Below are 15,000 nucleotides of genomic sequence, written 5' to 3'. Positions count from 1 at the left end.
GGTCACTCAGTCACAGAGACAGACAGACACACAGAGAGACAGAGAAACAGAGACAGACAGACACACAGAGAGACAGAGACAGACAGACACACAGAGAGACAGAGAAACAGAGACACAGAGAGAGACAGAGAAACAGAGACACAGAGAGACAGACAGACACACAGAGAGACAGACACAGAGAGAGTAAGAGAGAGACAAAGGCAGACAGAGAAACAGAGACAGGTACCTTTGGGGTCACTCACAGAGAGACAGAGACAGACACAGAGAGTCAGAGACAGACAGAGAAACAGAGAGAGACAGAGACAGGTAGCTTTGGAGTCACTCACAGAGAGAGAGAGACACACAGAGAGACGTACCTTTGGTCTTCCTGTGTAGGGAGAGGGCAGCTTTGAGGCGACTCCAGGTGTGAGTCTCAGGAGTGAGGTTGACCAGCAGAGAGGACAGGTGGAGTCTGTTACCACGAACTGGAGTCCCCAATACTATACTGTCTGATAGACTGGATACCTGGAAAATCATAATATAATACTGTCTGATAGACTGGGTACCTGGAACATTATAATACTGTCTGATAGACTGGATACCTGGAACATCATAATATAATACTGTCTGATAGACTGGATACCTGGAACATTATAATATAATACTGTCTGATAGACTGGATACCTGGAACATCATAATACTGTCTGATAGACTGGATACCTGGAACATTATAATATAATACTGTCTGATAGACTGGATACCTGGAACATTATAATATAATACTGTCTGATAGACTGGATACCTGGAACATTATAATACTGTCTGATAGACTGGATACCTGGAACATTATAATATGGAATAGACTGGATACCTGTTATAATATAATACTGTCTGATAGACTGGATACCTGGAACATTATAATATAATGGACTGTCTGATAGACTGGATACCTGGAACATTATAATATAATACTGATAGACTGGATACCTGGAACATTATAATATAATACTGTCTGATAGACTGGATACCTGGAACGTTATAATACTTATAATACTGTCTGATAGACTGGATACCTGGAACATTATAATATAATACTGTCTGATAGACTGGATACCTGGAACAATATAATATAATACTGTCTGATAGACTGGATACCTGGAACATTATAATATAATACTGTCTGATAGACTGGATACCTGGAACATTATAATGTAATACTGTCTGATAGACTGGATACCTGGAACATTATAATATAATACTGTCTGATAGACTGGATACCTGGAACATTATAATACTGTCTGATAGACTGGATACCTGGAACATCATAATACTGTCTGATAGACTGGATACCTGGAACACTATAATACTGTCTGATAGACTGGATACCTGGAACATCATAATACTGTCTGATAGACTGGATACCTGGAACATTATAATATAATACTGTCTGATAGACTGGATACCTGGAACATCATAATATAATGCTGTCTGATAGACTGGATACCTGGAACATTATAATACAATACTGTCTGATAGACTGGGTACCTGGAACATTATAATACTGTCTGATAGACTGGATACCTGGAACATTATAATATAACACTGTCTGATAGACTGGATACCTGGAACATTATAATACTGTCTGATAGACTGGATACCTGGAACATTATAATATAATACTGTCTGATAGACTGGATACCTGGAACATTATAATATAATACTGTCTGATAGACTGGATACCTGGAACATTATAATATAATACTGTCTGATAGACTGGATACCTGGAACATTATAATACTGTCTGATAGACTGGATACCTGGAACATTATAATACTGTCTGATAGACTGGATACCTGGAACATTATAATATAATACTGTCTGATAGACTGGATACCTGGAACATTATAATATAATACTGTCTGATAGACTGGATACCTGGAACAGCATAATACTGTCTGATAGCCTGGATACCTGGAACATTATAATATAATACTGTCTGATAGACTGGATACCTGGAACATTATAATACTGTCTGATAGACTGGATACCTGGAACATTATAATATAATACTGTCTGATAGACTGGATACGTGGAACATTATAATATAATACTGTCTGATAGACTGGATACCTGGAACATTATAATACTGTCTGATAGACTGGATACCTGGAACATTATAATATAATACTGTCTGATAGACTGGATAATACTGGAACATTATAATATAATACTGTCTGATAGACTGGATACCTGGAACATTATAATACTGTCTGATAGACTGGATACCTGGAACATTATAATATAATACTGTCTGATAGACTGGATACCTGGAACATTATAATACTGTCTGATAGACTGGATACCTGGAACATTATAATACTGTCTGATAGACTGGATACCTGGAACATTATAATACTGTCTGATAGACTGGATACCTGGAACATTATAATACTGTCTGATAGACTGGATACCTGGAACATTATAATATAATACTGTCTGATAGACTGGATACCTGGAACAGCATAATACTGTCTGATAGACTGGATACCTGGAACATTATAATATAATACTGTCTGATAGACTGGATACCTGGAACATTATAATACTGTCTGATAGACTGGATACCTGGAACATTATAATATAATACTGTCTGATAGACTGGATACGTGGAACATTATAATATAATACTGTCTGATAGACTGGATACCTGGAACATTATAATACTGTCTGATAGACTGGATACCTGGAACATTATAATACTGTCTGATAGACTGGATACCTGGAACATTATAATATAATACTGTCTGATAGACTGGATACCTGGAACATTATAATACTGTCTGATAGACTGGATACCTGGAACATTATAATATAATACTGTCTGATAGACTGGATACCTGGAACATTATAATATAATACTGTCTGATAGACTGGATACCTGGAACATTATAATACTGTCTGATAGACTGGATACCTGGAACATTATAATATAATACTGTCTGATAGACTGGATACCTGGAACATTATAATATAATACTGTCTGATAGACTGGATACCTGGAACATTATAATATAATACTGTCTGATAGACTGGATACCTGGAACATTATAATACTGTCTGATAGACTGGATACCTGGAACATTATAATACTGTCTGATAGACTGGATACCTGGAACATCATAATACTGTCTGATAGACTGGATACCTGGAACATTATAACATAATACTGTCTGATAGACTGGATACCTGGAACATTATAATATAATACTGTCTGATAGACTGGATACCTGGAACATTATAATATAATACTGTCTGATAGACTGGATACCTGGAACATTATAATACTGTCTGATAGACTGGATACCTGGAACATTATAATATAATACTGTCTGATAGACTGGATACCTGGAACATCATAATACTGTCTGATAGACTGGATACCTGGAACATCATAATACTGTCTGATAGACTGGATACCTGGAACACTATAATATAATACTGTCTGATAGACTGGATACCTGGAACATTATAATACTGTCTGATAGACTGGATACCTGGAACACTATAATATAATACTGTCTGATAGACTGGATACCTGGAACATTATAATATAATACTGTCTGATAGACTGGATACCTGGAACATTATAATATAATACTGTCTGATAGACTGGATACCTGGAACATTATAATATAATACTGTCTGATAGACTGGATACCTGGAACATTATAATACTGTCTGATAGACTGGATACTACCTACTGACCTTTTGGTGTGTGTGTGTGTGTGTGTGTGTATACCACCTACCCCGTGTGTGTGTTGAGCAGACAGCAGTTCAGTAATGCTGCAGTCCCCAGCTCGGCCAGGGGGAGGTGCTGCTCTGCTGTTGGGAGCCCCGTCTCTCCTTCCCCAGCGGCTCACACTCACACCGCTCACACACACCTTCCTACTGGTGGCGGGCCCATGCCGCTCTATAGGAGCTCCTCCCACCTTCCTACTGGTGGCGGGCCGCTCCCGAGACACGCTCCTCCCCTCTTTAGGAGCTCCTCCCACCTTCCTACTGGTGGCGGGCCTCTCCCGAGACACGCTCCTCCCCTCTTTAGGAGCTCCTCCCACCTTCCTACTGGTGGCGGGCCTCTCCCGAGACACGCTCCTCCCCTCTATAGGAGCTCCTCCCACCTTCCTACTGGTGGCGGGCCTCTCCCGAGACACGCTCCTCCCCTCTTTAGGAGCTCCTCCCACCTTCCTACTGGTGGCGGGCCGCTCCCGAGACACGCTCCTCCCCTCTTTAGGAGCTCCTCCCACCTTCCTACTGGTGGCGGGCCGCTCCCGAGACACGCTCCTCCCCTCTTTAGGAGCTCCTCCCACCTTCATACTGGTGGCGGGCCTCTCCCGGGACACGCTCCTCCCCTCTTTAGGAGCTCCTCCCACCTTCATACTGGTGGCGGGCCTCTCCCGGGACACGCTCCTCCCCTCTTTAGGAGCTCCTCCCACCTTCCTACTGTGGGGGTTTTCCTTGGGAACGTGGTCTTTAGGGACGAAACTGTCTTTGTCCCTGGGAACGTGGTCTTTAGGGACGAGACTGTCTTTGTCCCTGGGAACGTGGTCTTTAGGGACGAGACTGTCCCTGGGAACATGGTCTTTAGGGACGAGACTGTCCCTGGGAACGTGCTCTATAGGGACGAGACTGTCCCTGGGAACGTGCTCTATAGGGACGAGACTGTCCCTGGGAACGTGGTCTTTAGGGACGAGACTGTCCTTGGGAACGTGCTCTATAGGGACGAGACTGTCCCTGGGAACGTGGTCTTTAGGGACGAGACTGTCCCTGGGAACGTGGTCTATAGGGACGAGACTGTCTTTGTCCCTGGGAACGTGCTCTATAGGAACGAGACTGTCCTTGGGAACGTGGTCTTTAGGGACGAGACTGTCCTTGGGAACGTTCTCTGAGCGTTGAGTTACGGTCAGGCTGGGCTCTCTGTGGGGTCGGGTTACGGTCAGGCTGGTCTCTCTGTGGGGTCGGGTTACGGTCAGGCTGGTCTCTCTGTGGGGTCGGGTTACGGTCAGGCTGGTCTCTCTGTGGGGTCGGGTTACGGTCAGGCTGGTCTCTCTGTGGGGTCGAGTTACGGTCAGTCTGGTCTCTCTGTGTGGTCGAGTTACGGTCAGGCTGGTCTCTCTGTGGGGTCGGGTTTCGGTCAGCCTCTGCTTCACCCTGACCGGTTCCTCACTGGTCCGGCTGACAGACCCGATACGGCCCAGAGACTGACCGCTGTCGTTGACCGCACGGTCTACAGACTGCCCGTCATTCACTGACCCTGTGTGGTCTCTAGAGGGATCCCAGATATCCGAGTGGTCAATGGACTGCCCGTCAGTCACTGACCCTGTGCGGTCTCTAGAGGGATCCCAGATATCCGAGTGGTCTATAGACTGCCCGTCAGTCACTGACCCTGTGCGGTCTCTAGAGGGATCCCAGATATCAGAGTGGTCAATGGACTGCCCGTCAGTCACTGACCCTGTGCGGTCTCTAGAGGGATCCCAGATATCCGAGTGGTCTACAGACTGCCCTTCAGTCACTGACCCTGTGCAGTCTCTAGAGGGATCCCAGATATCCGAGTGGTCTACAGACTGCCCTTCAGTCACTGACCCTGTGTGGTCTCTAGAGGGATCCCAGATCTCCGAGTGGTCGATGGACTCACCCCTGGTCGCCGAGCGCACGTGGTCAACAGACCGTGTCTGGTCGACGCAGGGTGAACACGTGGTGTCGCCGTGCAGTTTGTGCACTCTCTCTAGCCGTACGACACAGCACCGTGTCAGACACCTCGCCTTCACGACCTCGGCCAGCCAATCCTGTCCCACCGTCGCCGACACAAAATGGCCGCCGTCCTCAGTTTCCTCCCCGGTCCCGTCCGGGTCAGTCTGCTCACAGGCAACCGCGGAGAACAGCTCCGGGCTCGGCTGCTCACCGACGCCATCTTGGATCGCCGAGCCTCCATTCCGGCTCCCGTCACTCCTCAGGCTGGTTGATCCACGGGGAGTCGCCTCTTCACGGTTTCCTACCTCCGGTTGTCCCGCCGCCTGGCCCAGGGACGACAGCTGGCGCAGCTCTGTGAGAGAGACGGGGTCCTCGGGAACATCGAGCTCCTCCTGGGTGGTGTTCAGAGAGATGATGTCACAGATGGGTGGACGGAGGAAGGAGGGAGGAGGAGGGAGGGAACATGAGCTGGGGGTGGAGGAGAAGAGAGGTTTCCTGTGGCAGGCGCGCTCGGGCGACTCGTTCAGAGAGATATCTCGCAGGAAACCTTCACTGTTGGTTACTCCGCTGTTACCCAGGTCGGCCAATGAGCTGTCAGCGTTGGCCAGGGCCCGCCCCTGTTTGGCACGGCGAGGGAAGGAACGCTGGACCCGTTCTTCTCTTCCACCCTGGACGAAGTCATCGGAGGAGTTGAAGCTGAGCTGAGCTAGAAGGACCTGAGAAGACAAGAGAGAGAGAGACAGAGACACAGAGAGAGAGAGACAGAGACACACACAGAGAGAGAGAGACAGAGACACAGAGAGAGACACAGACAGAGACACAGAGAGAGACAGACACAAACAGAGAGAGACAGAGACACAGAGAGAGAGACAGAGACACAGAGAGAGACAGACACAAACAGAGAGAGACAGAGACACAGAGAGAGAGACAGAGAGACAGAGAGAGAGAGACAGAGACACAGAGAGAGACAGACACAAACAGAGAGAGACAGACACAAACAGAGAGAGACAGACACACAGGGGTTAGGATCTCTCAGGGGACACGATGTAGCTCACAATTTATGACCAGAGCCACTGTGGAGAAGGGATGGATCAGACGAACGGGGCCTCGGGGGGAGTGACGGTAGGATGGAGAGGAGAGGGAGAATGGGGCCTCGGGGGAGTGACGGTAGGATGGAGAGGAGAGGGAGAACGGGGCCTCGGGGGGAGTGACGGTAGGATGGAGAGGAGAGGGAGAACGGGGCCTCGGGGGGAGTGACTGTAGGATGGAGAGGAGAGGGAGAACGGGGCCTCGGGGGAGTGACGGTAGGATGGAGAGGAGAGGGAGAACGGGGCCTCGGGGAGTGACGGTAGGATGGAGAGGAGAGGGAGAACGGGCCTCGGGGAGTGACGGTAGGATGGAGAGGAGAGGGAGAACGGGGCCTCGGGGAGTGACGGTAGGATGGAGAGGAGAGGGAGAACGGGGCCTCGGGGAGTGACGGTAGGATGGAGAGGAGAGGGAGAACGGGGCCTCGGGGAGTGACGGTAGGATGGAGAGGGAGAACGGGGCCTCGGGGGAGTGACGGTAGGATGGAGAGGGAGAACGGGGCCTCGGGGAGTGACGGTAGGATGGAGAGGAGAGGGAGAACGGGGCCTCGGGGAGTGACGGTAGGATGGAGAGGAGAGGGAGAACGGGCCTCGTGGGGAGTGACTGTAGGATGGAGAGGGAGAACGGGCCTCGGGGAGTGACGGTAGGATGGAGAGGGAGAACGGGGCCTCGGGGAGTGACGGTAGGATGGATCAGACGAACGGGGCCTCGGGGAGTGACGGTAGGATGGAGAGGAGAGGGAGAACGGGGCCTCGGGGGAGTGAGTGACGGTAGGATGGAGAGGAGAGGGAGAACGGGCCTCGGGGGAGTGACGGTAGGATGGAGAGGAGAGGGAGAACGGGCCTCGGGGAGTGACGGTAGGATGGAGAGGAGAGGGAGAACGGGCCTCGGGGAGGACGGTAGGGGATGGAGAGGAGAGGGAGAACGGGGCCTCGGGGGAGTGACGGTAGGATGGAGAGGGAGAACGGGGCCTCGGGGAGTGACGGTAGGATGGAGAGGGAGAACGGGGCCTCGGGGAGTGACGGTAGGATGGAGAGGAGAGGGAGAACGGGCCTCGGGGAGTGACGGTAGGATGGAGAGGAGAGGGAGAACGGGCCTCGGGGGAGTGACGGTAGGATGGAGAGGGAGAACGGGGCCTCGGGGGGAGTGACGGTAGGATGGAGAGGGGAGAACGGGCCTCGGGGAGTGACGGTAGGATGGAGAGGAGAGGGAGAACGGGCCTCGTGGGGAGTGACTGTAGGATGGAGAGGGAGAACGGGGCCTCGGGGAGTGACGGTAGGATGGAGAGGGAGAACGGGGCCTCGGGGAGTGACGGTAGGATGGAGAGGGAGAACGGGGCCTGGGGGAGTGACGGTAGGATGGAGAGGGAGAACGGGCCTCGGGGGGAGTGACGGTAGGATGAGAGGAGAACGGGGCCTCGGGGGAGTGACGGTAGGATGGAGAGGGAGAACGGGGCCTCGGGGAGAGTGGCGGTAGGATGGAGAGGGAGAACGGGCCTCGGGGGAGTGGACGGTAGGATGGAGAGGGGGAACGGGGCCTCGGGGGAGTGACGGTAGGATGGAGAGGAGAGGGAGAACGGGGAGCCTGGGGGAGTGACGGTAGGATGGAGAGGAGAGGGAGAACGGGGCCTCGGGGGAGAGTGACGGTAGGATGGAGCGGATCGGGAGAACGGGGCCTCGGGGAGTGACGGTAGGATGGAGAGGGAGAACGGGGCCTCGGGGAGTGACGGTAGGATGGAGAGGGAGAACGGGGCCTCGGGGGAGTGACGGTAGGATGGAGAGGGAGAACGGGGCCTCGGGGGAGTGACGGTAGGATGGAGCGGATCGGGAGAACGGGCCTCGGGGGAGGACGGTAGGATGGAGAGGGAGAACGGGGCCTCGGGGGAGTGACGGTAGGATGGAGAGGGAGAACGGGGCCTCGGGGGAGGACGGACGGAAGGATTGAGAGGGAGAACGGGGCCTCGGGGGAGTGACGGTAGGATGGAGAGGGAGAACGGGGCCTCGGGGGGAGTGACGGTAGGATGGAGAGGGAGAACGGGCCTCGGGGGAGTGACGGTAGGATGGAGAGGGAGAACGGGGCCTCGGGGGAGTGACGGTAGGATGGAGAGGGAGAACGGGCCTCGGGGGGGAGTGACGGTAGGATGGAGAGGGAGAACGGGCCTCGGGGAGTGACGGTAGGATGGAGAGGGGAGAACGGGGCCTCGGGGAGTGACGGTAGGATGGAGAGGGAGAACGGGGCCTCGGGGAGTGACGGTAGGATGGTGTGGGAGAACGGGGCCTCGGGGGAGTGGACGGTAGGATGGAGAGGGGAGAACGGGCCTCGGGAGGAGTGACGGTAGGATGGAGCGGGAGAACGGGGCCTCGGGGGAGGACGGTAGGATGGAGAGGAGAGGGAGAACGGGCCTCGGGGGAGTGACGGTAGGATGGAGAGGAGAGGGAGAACGGGCCTCGGGGGAGTGATGGTAGGATGGAGAAGAGAGGGAGAACGGGGCCTCTGGGGGAGTGACGGTGGAGGATGGAGAGGAGAGGGAGAACGGGCCTCGGGGAGTGACGGTAGGATGGAGCGGGAGAACGGGGCCTCAGGGGAGTGACTGTAGGATGGAGAGGGAGAACGGGGCCTCGGGGGAGTGACGGGGGGGAGGATGGAGAGGGAGAACGGGGCCTCGGGGGAGTGACTGTAGGATGGAGAGGGAGAACGGGCCCTCGGGGGAGTGACGGTAGGATGGAGAGGGAGAACGGGGCCTCGGGGAGTGATGGTAAGATGGAGCAAATCGGGAGAACGGGCCTCGGGGGAGTGACGGTAGGATGGAGCGGGAGAACGGGGCCTCGGGGGAGTGACGGGTAGGATGGAGCAGATCGGGAGAACGGGCGTCGGGGAGAGTGACGGTAGGATGGAGAGGGAGAACGGGCCTCGGGGAGTGATGGTAGGATGGAGCGGAGAGGGAGAACGGGGCCTCGGGGAGTGACGGTAGGATGGAGAGGGAGAACGGGGCCTCGGGGAGTGACGGTAGGATGGAGCGGAGAGGGAGAACGGGCCTCGGGGAGTGACGGAGGATGGAGAGGGAGAACGGGGCCTCGGGGGAGTGACGGTAGGATGGAGAGGGAGAACGGGCCTCTGGGGGAGAGACGGTAGGATGGAGAGGGAGAACGGGCCTCTGGGGGAGTGACTGTAGGATGGAGAGGGAGAACGGGGCCTCGGGGGGAGTGACTGTAGGATGGAGAGGGAGAACGGGGCCTCGGGAGTGACTGTAGGATGGAGTGGATTGGAACGGGGCCTCGGGGGATTGACTGTAGGATGGAGAGGGAGAACGGGCCTCGGGGGAGTGATGGTAGGATGGAGAGGGAGAACGGGGCCTCGGGGGGAGTGACGGTAGGATGGAGCAGATCGGGAGAACGGGGCCTCGGGGGGAGTGAGGTAGGATGGAGCAGATCGGGAGAACGGGCCTCGGGGGAGGACGGTAGGATGGATCAGACGAACGGGGCCTCGGGGGGAGTGACGGTAGGATGGAGAGGAGAGGGAGAACGGGGCCTCGGGGGGAGTGACGGTAGGATGGAGAGGAGAGGGAGAACGGGGCCTCGGGGGGAGTGACTGTAGGATGGAGTGGATTGGAACGGGGCCTTACACTGAGTTTCCTCTTGGGGGCTTTGCGTTTTGCGGTTGTTGCTCCCCTACGATGAGTCACACACTTCCCTGGAGCCAAAACTGGAGACGGACTGAGAGAGAAGGGGGAGAGAAAGAGAGAGAGTGAATATTGAAACCTGACTGATCAGCCTAGTGGTTAGAGTGTAGAGGTGGCAGGTAGCCTAGTGGTTAGAGTGTAGAGGAGGCAGGTAGCCTAGTGGTTAGAGTGTAGAGGCGGCAGGTAGCCTAGTGGTTAGAGTGTAGAGGAGGCAGGTAGCCTAGTGGTTAGAGTGTAGAGGAGGCAGGTAGTCTAGTGGTTAGAGTGTAGAGGAGGCAGGTAGCCTAGTGGTTAGAGTGTAGAGGAGGCAGGTAGCCTAGTGGTTAGAGTGTAGAGGAGGCAGGTAGTCTAGTGGTTAGAGTGTAGAGGAGGCAGGTATACTAGTGGTTAGAGTGTAGAGGAGGCAGGTAGCCTAGTGGTTAGAGTGTAGAGGAGGCAGGTAGTCTAGTGGTTAGAGTGTAGAGGCAGGTAGCCTAGTGGTTAGAGTGTAGAGGCAGGTAGCCTAGTGGTTAGAGGAGGCAGGTAGTCTAGTGGTTAGAGTGTAGAGGAGGCAGGTATACTAGTGGTTAGAGTGTAGAGGAGGCAGGTAGCCTAGTGGTTAGAGTGTAGAGGCAGGTAGCCTAGTGGTTAGAGTGTAGAGGAGGTAGGGTACCCTAGTGGTTAGAGTGTAGAGGAGGCAGGTAGCCTAGTGGTTAGAGTGTAGAGGCAGGTAGCCTAGTGGTTAGAGTGTAGAGGAGGCAGGTAACCTAGTGGTTAGAGTGTAGAGGAGGCAGGTAGCCTAGTGGTTAGAGTGTAGAGGAGGTAGGGTACCCTAGTGGTTAGAGTGTAGAGGAGGCAGGTAGTCTAGTGGTTAGAGTGTAGAGGAGGCAGGTAGTCTAGTGGTTAGAGTGTAGAGGAGGCAGGTAACCTAGTGGTTAGAGTGTAGAGGAGGCAGGTAACCTAGTGGTTAGAGTGTAGAGGAGGCAGGTAGTCTAGTGGTTAGAGTGTAGAGGAGGCAGGTAGTCTAGTGGTTAGAGTGTAGAGGAGATAGGTAGCCTAGTGGTTAGAGTGTAGAGGAGGCAGGTAGCCTAGTGGTTAGAGTGTAGAGGTGGCAGGTAGTCTAGTGGTTAGAGTGTAGAGGAGGCAGGTAGCCTAGTGGTTAGAGTGTAGAGGTGGCAGGTAGTCTAGTGGTTAGAGTGTAGAGGAGGTAGGTAGTCTAGTGGTTAGAGTGTAGAGGAGGCAGGTAGCCTAGTGGTTAGAGTGTAGAGGAGGCAGGTAGCCTAGTGGTTAGAGGAGGCAGGTAGCCTAATGGTTAGAGTGTAGAGGAGGTAGGTAGTCTAGTGGTTAGAGTGTAGAGGAGGCAGGTAGCCTAGTGGTTAGAGTGTAGAGGAGGCAGGTAGCCTAGTGGTTAGAGTGTAGAGGAGGTAGGTAGCCTAGTGGTTAGAGTGTAGAGGTGGCAGGGTAGCCTAGTGGTTAGAGTGTAGAGGAGGTAGGTAGCCTAGTGGTTAGAGTGTAGAGGTGGCAGGGTAGCCTAGTGGTTAGAGTGTAGAGGAGGCAGGTAGTCTAGTGGTTAGAGTGTAGAGGAGGCAGGTAGTCTAGTGGTTAGAGTGTAGAGGAGGCAGGTAGCCTAGTGGTTAGAGTGTAGAGGAGGCAGGTAGTCTAGTGGTTAGAGTGTAGAGGAGGCAGGTAGTCTAGTGGTTAGAGTGTAGAGGAGGCAGGTAGCCTAGTGGTTAGAGTGTAGAGGAGGCAGGTAGCCTAGTGGTTAGAGTGTAGAGGAGGCAGGTAGTCTAGTGGTTAGAGTGTAGAGGTGGCAGGTAGTCTAGTGGTTAGAGTGTAGAGGAGGCAGGTAGTCTAGTGCTTAGAGTGTAGAGGAGGCAGGTAGTCTAGTGGTTAGAGTGTAGAGGAGGCAGGTAACCTAGTGGTTAGAGTGTAGAGGAGGCAGGTAGCCTAGTGGTTAGAGTGTAGAGGAGGCAGGTAGCCTAGTGGTTAGAGTGTAGAGGAGGCAGGTAGCCTAGTGGTTAGAGTGTAGAGGAGGCAGGTAGTCTAGTGGTTAGAGTGTAGAGGAGGCAGGTAGACTAGTGGTTAGAGTGTAGAGGAGGCAGGTAACCTAGTGGTTAGAGTGTAGAGGAGGCAGGTAGCCTAGTGGTTAGAGGAGGCAGGTAGACTAGTGGTTAGAGTGTAGAGGAGGCAGGTAACCTAGTGGTTAGAGTGTAGAGGAGGCAGGTAGCCTAGTGGTTAGAGTGTAGAGGAGGCAGGTAGTCTAGTGGTTAGAGTGTAGAGGAGGCAGGTAGTCTAGTGGTTAGAGTGTAGAGGAGGCAGGTAGTCTAGTGGTTAGAGTGTAGAGGAGATAGGTAGCCTAGTGGTTAGAGTGTAGAGGCGGCAGGTAGCCTAGTGGTTAGAGTGTAGAGGAGGCAGGTAGTCTAGTGGTTAGAGTGTAGAGGAGGCAGGTAGTCTAGTGGTTAGAGTGTAGAGGAGGCAGGTAGCCTAGTGGTTAGAGTGTAGAGGAGGCAGGTAGTCTAGTGGTTAGAGTGTAGAGGAGGCAGGTAGCCTAGTGGTTAGAGTGTAGAGGAGGCAGGTAGTCTAGTGGTTAGAGTGTAGAGGAGGCAGGTAGCCTAGTGGTTAGAGTGTAGAGGAGGCAGGTAGACTAGTGGTTAGAGGAGGCAGGTAGACTAGTGGTTAGAGTGTAGAGGAGGCAGGTAACCTAGTGGTTAGAGTGTAGAGGAGGCAGGTAGCCTAGTGGTTAGAGTGTAGAGGCAGGTAGTCTAGCGGTTAGAGTGTAGAGGAGGCAGGTAGTCTAGTGGTTAGAGTGTAGAGGAGGCAGGTAGTCTAGTGGTTAGAGTGTAGAGGAGATAGGTAGCCTAGTGGTTAGAGGAGGCAGGTAGACTAGTGGTTAGAGGAGGCAGGTAACCTAGTGGTTAGAGTGTAGAGGAGGCAGGTAGCCTAGTGGTTAGAGTGTAGAGGAGGCAGGTAGCCTAGTGGTTAGAGTGTAGAGGAGGCAGGTAGCCTAGTGGTTAGAGTGTAGAGGTGGCAGGTAGTCTAGTGGTTAGAGTGTAGAGGAGGCAGGTAGTCTAGTGGTTAGAGTGTAGAGGAGATAGGTAGTCTAGTGGTTAGAGTGTAGAGGAGGTAGGTAGTCTAGTGGTTAGAGTGTAGAGGTGGCAGGTAGCCTAGTGGTTAGAGTGTAGAGGAGGCAGGTAGCCTAGTGGTTAGAGTGTAGAGGAGGCAGGTAGACTAGTGGTTAGAGGAGGCAGGTAGACTAGTGGTTAGAGTGTAGAGGAGGCAGGTAACCTAGTGGTTAGAGTGTAGAGGAGATAGGTAGCCTAGTGGTTAGAGTGTAGAGGAGGCAGGTAGCCTAGTGGTTAGAGTGTAGAGGAGGCAGGTAGCCTAGTGGTTAGAGTGTAGAGGAGGCAGGTAGCCTAGTGGTTAGAGTGTAGAGGAGGCAGGTAGCCTAGTGGTTAGAGTGTAGAGGAGGCAGGTAGCCTAGTGGTTAGAGTGTAGAGGAGGCAGGTAGCCTAGTGGTTAGAGTGTAGAGGAGGCAGGTAGTCTAGTGGTTAGAGGAGGCAGGTAGTCTAGTGGTTAGAGTGTAGAGGAGGTAGGTAGCCTAGTGGTTAGAGTGTAGAGGAGGCAGGTAGTCTAGTGGTTAGAGTGTAGAGGTGGCAGGTAGTCTAGTGGTTAGAGGAGGTAGGTAGTCTAGTGGTTAGAGTGTAGAGGAGGTAGGGTACCCTAGTGGTTAGAGTGTAGAGGAGGCAGGTAGCCTAGTGGTTAGAGTGTAGAGGAGGCAGGTAGTCTAGTGGTTAGAGTGTAGAGGAGGCAGGTAGCCTAGTGGTTAGAGTGTAGAGGAGGCAGGTAGTCTAGTGGTTAGAGTGTAGAGGAGGCAGGTAGCCTAGTGGTTAGAGTGTAGAGGAGGCAGGTAGACTAGTGGTTAGAGTGTAGAGGCGGCAGGGTAGCCTAGTGGTTAGAGTGTAGAGGAGGCAGGTAGTCTAGTGGTTAGAGTGTAGAGGCGGCAGGTAGCCTAGTGGTTAGAGTGTAGAGGAGGCAGGTAGCCTAGTGGTTAGAGTGTAGAGGAGGCAGGTAGTCTAGTGGTTAGAGTGTAGAGGAGATAGGTAGCCTAGTGGTTAGAGTGTAGAGGCGGCAGGTAGCCTAGTGGTTAGAGTGTAGAGGAGGCAGGTAGTCTAGTGGTTAGAGTGTAGAGGAGGCAGGTAGTCTAGTGGTTAGAGTGTAGAGGAGGCAGGTAGCCTAGTGGTTAGAGTGTAGAGGAGGCAGGTAGTCTAGTGGTTAGAGTGTAGAGGAGGCAGGTAGCCTAGTGGTTAGAGTGTAGAGGAGGCAGGTAGTCTAGTGGTTAGAGTGTAGAGGAGGCAGGTAGCCTAGTGGTTAGAGTGTAGAGGAGGCAGGTAGACTAGTGGTTAGAGGAGGCAGGTAGACTAGTGGTTAGAGTGTAGAGGAGGCAGGTAACCTAGTGGTTAGAGTGTAGAGGAGGCAGGTAGCCTAGTGGTTAGAGTGTAGAGGCAGGTAGTCTAGCGGTTAGAGTGTAG

At 52.8% G+C, this 15,000-nt stretch overlaps 1 protein-coding gene across 1 annotated transcript in view; it reads right to left on the bottom strand.

The window, feature by feature from the left end:
- Positions 1 to 15,000, bottom strand: part of LOC135570929 (uncharacterized) — a 49,731-nt gene that overhangs the window by 1,415 nt on the left and 33,316 nt on the right. The window contains exons 5-6 of the mRNA XM_065016747.1: positions 3,786 to 4,472; positions 357 to 504 (exon numbers count right to left, since the gene is read on the bottom strand). Of these exons, the coding sequence (XP_064872819.1) occupies positions 357 to 504; positions 3,786 to 4,472 (835 nt within the window). The remainder of the gene's footprint in view (positions 1 to 356; positions 505 to 3,785; positions 4,473 to 15,000) is intronic.

The sequence above is a fragment of the Oncorhynchus nerka genome, unplaced genomic scaffold, assembly GCF_034236695.1.
Source record: "Oncorhynchus nerka isolate Pitt River unplaced genomic scaffold, Oner_Uvic_2.0 unplaced_scaffold_896, whole genome shotgun sequence".
NCBI lineage: Eukaryota > Metazoa > Chordata > Actinopteri > Salmoniformes > Salmonidae > Oncorhynchus > Oncorhynchus nerka.
This window is presented reverse-complemented; position numbering and strand designations above follow the sequence as displayed.